General features: G+C 31.2%; 1 protein-coding gene across 2 annotated transcripts in view; it reads right to left on the reverse strand.

Moving 5' to 3' along the window:
• LOC140441106 (uncharacterized) overlaps window positions 1-10,930 on the reverse strand; it is a 33,622-nt gene extending 22,692 nt beyond the window's left edge. The window contains exons 1-2 of one of the 2 annotated variants that reach the window (XM_072531548.1): window positions 10,697-10,930; window positions 126-195 (exon numbers count right to left, since the gene is read on the reverse strand). In XM_072531548.1, coding sequence (XP_072387649.1) covers window positions 126-195; window positions 10,697-10,747 — 121 coding nt within the window. In that variant the 5' untranslated portion in view covers window positions 10,748-10,930. Of the gene's footprint in view, window positions 1-125; window positions 196-10,561; window positions 10,671-10,696 lie in introns of those variants that run through there. The other variant, XM_072531547.1, reaches the window with a different exon arrangement.
• Between the last annotated feature and the right edge of the window lie 606 nt (window positions 10,931-11,536).

Below are 11,536 nucleotides of genomic sequence, written 5' to 3' on the forward strand. Positions count from 1 at the left end.
TTATTTCTAATATTATTGCGAAGCAATGGAAACAAAAAATATAATACCTAGTTAACCGTGACAGGGAATGAAAAGACACTCACACTCTCGTCACTAATGGTTTTTACTACTTATATCACACTTACTTTTACTGGTTTCATTTGATGCTGTGACCTCAATAGTACTATCAACTGGTTTTGCCATTTTACAAGATACCTGAAGCAAACAAATTAATTTTAATATTTATAAATATATACTAATGTTAGAAAAAATATAATAATATGAAAATAGTTTTCTTTGTAGAATAACGTTGGTCAGCATAACTAAAAGAGTTAGGTAATTTTTGTTTATTTAGATAGAGTAATTTTAGATGCACGGAAATAATACAATAAAAGTAACAAAGACTAATTCTGTACCTTAGTGGTAAAGGATCGAAAATCCCATTTTTGCCGAAATTAAGTTTATTTCTTTTTAGTATATCACAAGCGTAATATACGTTGTGGTAATTAGCTATAAGTGAAATGCTATTGGTTCCTTAAATACGAGATTTAAAAAAAAAAGTTGTACTAGAAATTGTTGTAAAGGTAAAAAGTCGTTTATCTAAAAAACGGTTATGCGCAGTTAAATATTCCACAAACCCAATGTGGTAAACGATCGTATATTCATCCGGTCTGGTTACAGTCAGTTAAATTGCGAGATAAAATGCTATCAAGATGGAAACATTTAGTAAATCTTGTACTAGTTTCAAGTCGTTTCAAGTAGTGATTCTCCAACTCAAGGTAATTTGAAATTTATTACATCTATACCTACCTAATAACCTGTAAACAGTTTAAAAGAAAAGTGAGGTTATAACTGTTAAGTATAGGTTGGTACATAGTGTAGGTTGACGGCAGTCCTGATTAATGACGGCTGTCACCGTCAACATATATTAGGTAATATAGTTAGTTTTTAGGAACAATAAAAAAGATATAATATGAATGTATCTTATAATTGTAAATTTAAATAATAAAGAGATAATCACAAGAGCAAATATTCAATAGGTTATGGGCCCAGATAACTCCTTGATAAAGGAATAAAATATAAACCAAGAAAACGTGATTACCTTGGAAGATGTTTGCAGGTCAACAATTTCCGATTCTCGCAGGTGAGAATTTTAACAGTTGGAAATTCCGTGTAAAGACCTTATTAAATGAAAAGAAAGTATTACCAGTGATTGAAAGTATAGACCCAACAGAGAGAGAACATTTTACAGATGAAGATGCAAAAGCAAAATCGATTATAGTTCAATGTGTTACATATAAACATTTAGACATTATAAAAGATGCCAAAACCGCTAAAGACATGATGAAAGCACTTGAAGGCGTTTTTGAGAGAAAAAGAATATTCACCAAGCTTACATTAAAAAAGAAGCTATTGACTTTAAAGTGTAAAAGAGATCAAAAACTGGAAGACCATTTTATGAATTTTGACAGAATTATAAGAGAACTGGAAGGTGTAGGTAGTAAGATAGATGAATTAGACAAAGTATATCATCTTCTATTAACCCTTATTGAAGAGTATGAATCAGTAATTACAGCAATAGAAACATTAAACACTGAGGTAACTATGGAATTTGTTAAATCTAGATTATTGGATGAGGAGCTGAAGAAATTTGATAAAAACAAACCACATACTATGAACAATGAGGCAGCATTCAAAGTAAGTGATATTAAATGCTTCAAATGTGGTAAAATGGGCCATAAAACATATGAGTGTAGAAGCAGAACTTCAATTGTTAAAAACCAGAGTAGAGGAATTAGTAGTTCCAGAAGACGTGGATTTTATAGAGGTGCCAATACAAATAGAAGTAACACTGAGCATGCAGGTTATGTAGAAGAAGAATTAGGTTTTATTGCGATAAATGCCATTAATGATGATGTTGAAAACCAGAAATTGTCCAGTGGTGTTACTAGTAGTTAAGAAATAGTGCGAAATGAAGAGACGGTTTATCCTGCAATGAACTGTGGTACACTTAATGAGGTACATTTTGTTTTAGATTCAGGTTGTACACAAAATTTTTGTCAGATCAATTTGTGGACTATATGATTGATGTAACAAATTTGGATAAAAGTATTAATGGTTTAATTGTTTCAAACTTGAAACATAACTTAATTTCTGTTTCACAATTAACTGAAAAGGGTAATAAGGTTTTATTTAAAAATGATTGTGCGCTTATTATTGGAAAAACATATACTGTTGAATGTCCCAAAGTAAATAATTTGTATCTTTTTAAGTTAGAAATAGAATGTGTGGCTTTAAATGTAAATGTTTTAGATAAAACTGAGTTTAATAGAAACATTTGGCATAGACGCTTAGGGCATTATAAAGGTAACGTAATCGATGAGGTTAACGATAACAGTAAAAGTCAAACAGTTTGGATCCAAAATGAAGAAAATTCTAAAAGTTTACATAAAAACAAAGAAGTAATTAGAAATGAAATAGATAATAATGAAGAGGACCTAATATATACTAGAAGAGGAAGAGAGGTACACTTACCAAAACATTTAAGTGAATATTAATTATATTCAGCTTATTGCTTACTATCATTGAACGGTGAACCAGAGACGTCTGAAGAAGCGCAGAAAAATGGAGAGTGGAATAATGCAATTAATCAAGAACTGGAGTCATTGGAAAACCTAAACACATGGACACCAGTTAATTTACCTGATAACAAAAAGATTATAGATACAAGATGGATTTTTAAAATTAAAGATGATGGAACTCATAAAGCAAGGTTGGTTGCAAAGGGTTTTCAAGTACAGGAGGAGAATCCACTAAAATCAACCTATGCACATGTGGCAAGAATGAGCACAGTGAGAATTATGCTGGCTCATGCACTGCAAAGAGACTGGAAAATTTATCAACTTGATGTGCCAACAGCTTTCTTAAATGGAAAACTTGATTCAGAGATATATATTTATCCTCAACAATGACTAATAATAGACAGGGGAAAGGTTTTAAAATTAAATAGAGCATTATATGGTTTAAAAGAATCACCAAAATGCTGGAATCATACTTTTAATAGAGTTGTAACAGAGAATGGATTTAGTAGATCAAAACTTTTGATTGATAATTTAAGTACAATAGCAATGTGTCAGTCTTTTGAAAACTCTAAACGTGCCAAGCACATTGACATTAAAGAGCATTATATAAAAGATTTAGTTTCAAAACAACTGATATGTATTGATTATATTTGCTCTGAAAATAATTTGGCAGATATATTGACAAAGCCTTTATCTAAAGAAAAAATTGGCATCTAAGGTCAATGTCAGGCGTTTCTTAACTGATGTAAAATTATTGTAAAAAATTGATATATATATATATATATATATATATATATATATATATATATATATATATATATATATATATATATATATATATATTTTAATTGTTTAGATTTAAGCGATTTTTCCTCCTAAGTAATGTATTGAAATTCAAATCGAGGAGGAGTGTTAAGTATAGGTTGGTACATAGTGTAGGTTGACGGCAGTCCTGATGAATGACGGCTGTCAACGTCAACATATATTAGGTAATATAGTTAGTTTTTAGGAACAATAAAAAAGATATAATATGAATGTATCTTATAATTGTAAATTTAAATAATAAAGAGATAATCACAAGAGCAAATATTCAATAATAACTGCAGTATGCAAATATATTCCATTTCAGCTTCTCTTAATGTCCCTCTAATAAAACGTGGTGGAGTTGCGATTGTTTACCTTTCAAACATTCATATCATTTTCAGAATTGCCTGCTGTATTGCCTGCAAGTAATAGCCATTCTGATAATTACGGGGCTCACACAGAGGAAGACACAGAGCATATCCCTGTTCAGGGTAAATTGAAAAATATAAAATTAATCATTGGCATTCTTAATGAAATCCATACAAACTGATTTCTTTGATCACTTTTACGTTATTGCGTTCTACTTACTAACTAACAACTAAAGATTACAACTTGAAGGTGTTTCGTTTTTGTTCTAGGAATGCATAATGACAGTTCAAATATTACCGAATACTGTCAGACAATTAGCCGTGTAGAATCAGAAAATAATATTGAAAATGAACAAAAATATGAAACTGATAGTTAACCTGAACAATGAGATTTTAGTGATGATGATCCCGAATATACCCCGTCCAATGAAGAAAATGGTAGTACTGATAAGGAAGCAGAGGAATAGGATACTTACTGAGGGAAGAAATGAAGAAGGTAAAGAAAACGCCATAGAAAATAAGCAAGAAAATGGTACAGTGAGGCCTAGAAAGCATGAAAGAAATGAACAAAATTGGAAGGTAACAAAATGGGTTAAAGCAACATTGGCTGGAAAATGACACGTTTTAAAATCTGGAAAAAGAATAAGCGCTAAGGAAATTAAACCCGGTTGTAGATCTTGCAGACGAAAATGTACTGATAAAGTTAACGAATTTGAGCGAGTACAATTTAATAATTATTGGAATGACACTAAAACTTGGTATCTCAAACGACAATTTTTACTATTTAGGGTGAATAGTGTACGAAAAATATAGATAGAAGAGATAACCAGAGAAAACAAACGATTCATTATAATTTTGAGGTGAATGGTAAAATTGTAGAGATTTGTAAATTATTTTTTCTTCACACATTAGGTATATCTGATACGGTTGTAAAACTTGCTTTAAAAAAATCAGAAGTAGGCGGTTTCGCATCAGTTGATAAGCGGGGAAAGCATGTTCCGAAGAATAAGGTACCAGATGATGTTAAAGAACGAGTTCGTAGCCATATTCGATTATTCCCAATTTATGAAAGTCATTATAGCCGCAACAAAACCAAAAGACAATATCTTGAAAGCGAACTCAATATCGACAAGATGTATAATCTTTATAAAATTAAATGTGAAGAAGACGGCTTGCAAAAAAGTGAGATAGCCAGATCGCGGCTATATAGATATATTTTTAAAGCAGAGTTTAATATTGGTTTTAAAATGCCATCCAATGACACTTGTGAGGTGTGTGATAATCTTACTATGACATTACAAGAAATTCAATCAGCGGATGAGCGAGCAGCAATTCAAGAGAAAATTGATTGCCGCTTAAAAGATGCCGATATCCGATACATCTGTAAAAAGATTGACAAAGCAAACTGTTCTGAAAAAACAAAAACGAAGTCCTATTGTGTGATGTGGGATGAATCTATTGCTGGTAAAGGTGGTAACGAAATATAGTCAGCCTTATTGAAGTGGGCAGAAGAAGTTGTAAAAAACTCTAATACAGAGACTTTGATAATTTGGTCAGGCAACTGTCCAAGTCAAAACAGAAATATTATGATGGCAGTCAATTACTTTTTTCTTATGAGTGTTTGCCCTTCTTTAAAAACATTCATAAGTTTTTACTTAAAGGTCATACAAGCAACCGGCATTGAGTATTGTTACACCGTGGGATTGGCAGCAGTTAGTAAGATCGGGAGCACATAGAACTTACGTCAGAAGAAATAGGTCCATATATTACAAAAGAAGAAATATTACACGCATTAAATAATACACAATTTGGTTTTCGCAAAGGCCTAGGAACACGTGAAGCTCTTTTTTCACTTAATATACTAATACAAAGATGCCTGGACGTCAATCAAGATATATACGCATGTTTTATTGACTATAATAAAGCATTCGATAAAGTACGACATAAACAATTAATGAATGTCCTGAAATCAAAGAAGATTGACTACAACGACCTCAGGATCATATCAAATTTATACTATAATCAGCGAGCAAAAGTACGTGTTAACGAACAGCTGTCAGAAGAAATTGAAATTAGATGTGGAGTAAGACAGGGATGCGTATTGTCACCAATTCTTTTTAATGCCTACTCCGAAGAGGTCCTGAAGGAAGCTCTTGAGGGTGAAACAGCTGGAATAAAGGTAAATGGAGCATTTACCATTAACAACATTAGATATGCGGACGACGCTGTGATCTTAGCCGAAAACATTGAAGATCTTCAGAGACTGGTGACCAGAATAGCAGAGTATGGAAAAGAGTATGGTCTAACAATGAATGTCAAGAAGACGAAATTTATGAGAATATCGAAAACTCAAAGAAATAACAAGAATCTTCTAATAAACGGAACCAACGTCGAACAAGTGGACAAATATGCATACCTGGGAACAATGATTAACTCCACAAATGATTACAATCAGGAGATCAAAATAAGAATAGAAAAGGCTAGAGCAAATTTCAACAAAATGAGAAGAGTGCTATGTACCAGAGATTTAAAACTGGAACTAAGAGTTAGGTTGGCGAGGTGCTTTGTTTTTTCGACTGTATTTTATGGAATGGAATATTGGACCTTGAATGCGACATCAATGAAAAAACTGGAATCATTTGAGCTTTGGGTGTACAGGAGAATTCTGAAAATATCATGGACAGAACACGTCACAAACAAAGAGGTTTTGGGAAGGATGAACAAAGAAATGGAAATTTTAAATACAATAAAAACAAGAAAATTAGAATATCTCGGACATATTACACGTGGAGAGAAATACACCTTGCTCCAACTGATTATACAGGGAAAGATCCAAGGAAAGAGAAGCATAGGGAGGCGTAGAATGTCATGGCTGCGCAACCTGAGAGAGTGGTACGGATGTACATCAAATGAACTTTTCAGAGCAGCCGTCTCAAAAGTCCGAATAGCTATGATGATTGCCGACCTCCGCCGCGGAGATAGCACTTGAAGAAGAAGAAGTAAGATCGGTAAGAGCTAATATGGAACTAAATGACTTCAATAACTTCAATATATTGTATAAATCTTCAGAGGCTCCATTTGTTAGAAGAAAAATAAATACTGAAAAGCAAAGTTTGCTTATGTCATCGGCAGTGTGGCTAGAAATACATCGTGATAGCCAAGGTCTGATTTATTACAAAACAGAATTTATCGATACACAATTAAAAACGAGAGGCAATTGGAAAAGCATGCGAGAGGCCTATGTTCAGCAGTGGACGTTAGAGGCTAGTTGATGATGATGATGAATTAAAAACGGTCACCTTATGTAGAAACTTTACGTACAAGTTATTTAATTTAATTGTAATAAAGCCGAATATGCATTTTTATTTAAAAAAATTTTCATTTCCATTATAAAACTTTAAATCTTGTTTTCTCCAATACTGCTAAAATGGAGATACAATCCTTTACCTCTATGGTACAGAATTGTGATTCGTATTAAAAAACTTACATACAATATATAACACACTGCGAAAGAAAATAAGATAAATGTCGAAAAGACGAATAATAAGATCACGGGAAAAGAATACAATGTCATATACGTGGAACAATATATTACAAGAACACAACAATTTTAAATATCTAGCATTTTAGTCCAGTTACTGTGGCATTTTCCCTTTAAATTTTTTATAACTGCACCGATTTATCTGAAATTTTTACAGTGGGTAGTCAATTACTCAAAAAACATAAGTTATATGGTGTCGATGTGTGCTTCTACCCCTGGGGTGGTTGGCACCCCATCTAAGAGGTTGAACTTTTTACACTCAAAATAACCCCGGGAATTGATATAGAATCAAATTTTAAACAAAAAATGTCATATACATTTTTTTCGCTAAATTAATACTTTTTGAGTTATACGCACTTGAAAAAGTAAACTTTTCGCAAAAAAGAACATGTTTTCCAATGATTTTGTACGAATAACTCAAAAACAAAGCGTTTTATTGAAAAATCTATAATAAGCAAAAAAAAGCTTATAAAAAAACAAAGCGAATGTTTTTTTATTAAGTTTTATAAGTACAATACTAAGCGATTTATAATTGTTTGAAGATGACTTTTTGTTTTTGGGATACTATACTCGATGCATTTAACATCATATATCGGAAAATGGACATCTTTTTTGAAAAAACTCATACAAGACTTTTTAAAAAGCTAGAAAAAACCTTTAAAATGAGCTATGTTAAAAGCCATTTCGATTAAAACAAAGCGAAATACGAAGGAAAGAATTTGAATTACTCTAGCGTTTTTAAAAAAAACGAGCAGTATAAGTAACACTATTTTGATCAGAATTGAAATTAAACGTATATCTTCCACAATTCATTTTATTTTAGTGTTATTTATAAGTTTTAAAAGTTTAGCCTGTTTAAAATGCGTATTTTTTGAAAAAATCATGTTTAAATTAAAAAATCTTTTTTTTTAATTATCTAAAAATTTACATTTTTTCAAAATAAATCTAAAACTATAAGAGATACGTGAAAAATGGTTCTATACCAAAATATAGTTTTTTTCTTAACAAAAATTTTGATTTTTTTATTTTTGTTGTAGCTCGAAAAATAATAGAGATATAGCCAATTGAAGTTTGAGATACAGCGGCTGACACACCTGTAATCAGCACTTTGGCCCTTTACTATTTAAAAAGAAAGAATTTTAACATATTTTGATCTACTTAGTCTTGTAGCTTTTGAAATTACCTTCAAAATATTTTTTTAATGGACACTGTAGCTTAAAAATTAACGGAGTTATTCTAAAAAAATTTTGGAGCATGTTATTTATATTTTGGAGCATCAACTTATTTTCTGTATATATAAATGCTTTATTCAAGTATATTCGAAAAACTGGTAACAGACACACTAACACTCACACAAATATGTATATAATACATACATATATATGTTATGTATATAATATAGGCACCTCTAAACTGAACATTTGCTTCAGAGAACTAACGAACACAGAGAGCCGACACTCCTTTGAAGTTGCGTGGGCAAGCCGCCAATGAGTGCCAATGACAGGAGTACTTCAGATCTCGAAGACATTTTAGAAGCTGGGAGATACTGTACAATTTTGCTGTATGGCCTTGCCAAAGACACCCACATGAACAAAATGAATAAGGTCGAAGATTATTCATCATTACTTAAACAAATGAGATACGAATCTTTTATTAAAGCCACAACTAAAAATAGTGCAGTTAAATTATCATCTCTTGTACCAACTGTAAGTGCCCTGAATGAGCATATCAAAAGAGTTTATTTACAAACTCAGATATGGCTTGGAAACAAAGAGATTGATATAACGGATTGGGGATGGTTCAAGAGTGATGATATTTTACAACCAATATTGAAACTATTACCAAGAACTATTGAAACTGATTTTTTGCAATTGCAAAAAGGGTTGCGGCTCAGCGTGTGGCTGTCGTACACTAGGTCTATTTTACAATGCTACGTGTGGAACATGCTCTGGCGACAATTGTCAAAACTGTCCTGCAATAGACGAAGAGGTGGAGTTAGAACACGACGAGAATGACGCCTCAGACAATGAATAATTTGATATATTGTAAATAATTTTTATTTTTGTAAATATATTTTGTATACTTTCTAATGTAAAGTATTTTCATGCATAATTTTTTACAATAAAAACAGCATGAGCATACTTAATTTTTTTATTTAGACATTTACCAAAGGGGAATTTGTTTCGTGAGCATAGAGGTGGTTTTTAAGGGTTGAAAATAAGCAACCAATCAAAAAATATTTTATTGATAAGAAAGGAATTTTTGAATATAAATGTACATTAAAAACTTTTGAAGTTGTTTAAAAAGATTTTTTTATATATTTTGACATAGGGGGTAGTTTTTAAGGGTTGAAGTGTTGCAATCAACCAAAATTATTTTATATAAGCAGAGAATTACATTGTAGATGATATAAATGCACTACAAAAGCGTTTGAACCTGTTAAACGATTTTTTACAATTATTTTTATTAAAAGGGGTGGTTTTTAAGATTATTTAAGGGTTGAGAATGTACACAATATCCATTAATATAATTGACAATATTTCAATTACCTAATTTAACACGATTTAAATCCATAAAATGCTTTAATATAAATTTTTTTCATTATTTTCAATAAGGGGTGATTTCACCCCTTAAAAATAAAAAGCTCACCTATCGCATATATAACTTTTGAAGAGGGGGGTAAGGTAAGCCTAATTCCAAATTATTAGCAAAATCGATTCAGTTATAAAAAATTTAGAGGTATTGACCTCTTTTCCTCCACAGTGACTGGAGTATTTAAGTATAGAATATAATTGCATGGGTTACTCGAAAGTAAATTTGTGTTGTCTTTTTAAAGTTCAGAAGCAGAATGCGTTATGTGTAGCAGTGCAAGGGTGTTTACGGATTAAAAAATTGCTTATTGATATGAAGATAAAATTTCAAAATTTTACTGTGTTAAAGACAATCAAGGTTGTATATCACTTATTAAAAATCCAGAAAATAACAAACGAATCAAACATATACATAGACTTGAAATATATTTTTGCTTGTGATACTTCAAATTCAAATAAATAGTTCGTTTTCTTTGTGCATCCATCTATCAATTACTCTCCCACTTATTTTCATGGTATGTATGTATTCAAGACGAAAGTAATAAAATATAAGTACAAAAAGCATAATAAAACCTCAAAAGGTCAGAAATTTGCAAAGGTACTGAGGAATATCAGTACTTGTACAAGAAAAATACATGTTTGACCGATTATAATAATATAGTTAGTTAAAAATAAAGCAGATTACACTATAGTTACCATTTCCTTATCCCTTATAATAATAAAAACAGCTTTTTGATTTAACTTTATATGAAATTTTGTAGATAGGTATGACATTAATTTAAATACTGAAAGGTATAAAACAAACAATTTTAAAAGGTCTTCTGTACTTACTAGAAAAAAAACTATAAACATCACAACAGAACACAAATAGTTAAACAACATATTTCACACAGCACGAATCACGAATACAACTTGAACCTGGCGAACTTTCTTGCGGACTGATCGAGCTTGCGATAAATAATAAACTAAAACTTTCTACTTGCAACATTTCAATTATTATTTGGTTATCATGGACCCCAATTAGTATTAAAAACACTCACATTAATTTCTTCCCCGGCCGGTACTATTTACCTGCAGGTGCAATTATGTGTTGTGTATTAGCCAGGGTCGGTTTTAGCCCCTTATAGCTTATACATACCGAAATTGTGTGTAGGTATTTCTAGATATATATAAAAAACAGATGTATGTATGTTCTTAAAATTATAAATAAAATTATTATTTTATTTGTACATATGAACTTAGTCTAGATCACATGTTATATTCAGTGACATTATTAGAAGTGTTACACCCAGAAGGAATAATTTCTTGAATTTAATTCTTTGACAACAGAATGATTATATTTAAAACATGATATGATAACAATACAAATGTTTTATCTTTTCTACTTTTTGTAAAAATACAGTTTTATCTTTAAATTTTTTTGTAAAGAGACCGATTTGAGAAAACCGTTTCGTATAGAAATTTTTAGTTATGATTCCTCAGTCTAATTGTATTCAGTGTAAAAAAATGCCCCGATTTCGAAGACACCAAAATTACCACCATGTTAGCGATTTTGACAGGGCTAGAATTATTGCGTATAGAGATATGGGTTTGTCGTATCGCGAAATTGGCCGCCGTGTTAATTGTACGGCAATGACGGTCATGCGTGTCTGTCGTGTGTGGACAAATGAA

The sequence above is a fragment of the Diabrotica undecimpunctata genome, chromosome 5 (assembly GCF_040954645.1).
Source record: "Diabrotica undecimpunctata isolate CICGRU chromosome 5, icDiaUnde3, whole genome shotgun sequence".
Lineage (NCBI taxonomy): Eukaryota > Metazoa > Arthropoda > Insecta > Coleoptera > Chrysomelidae > Diabrotica > Diabrotica undecimpunctata.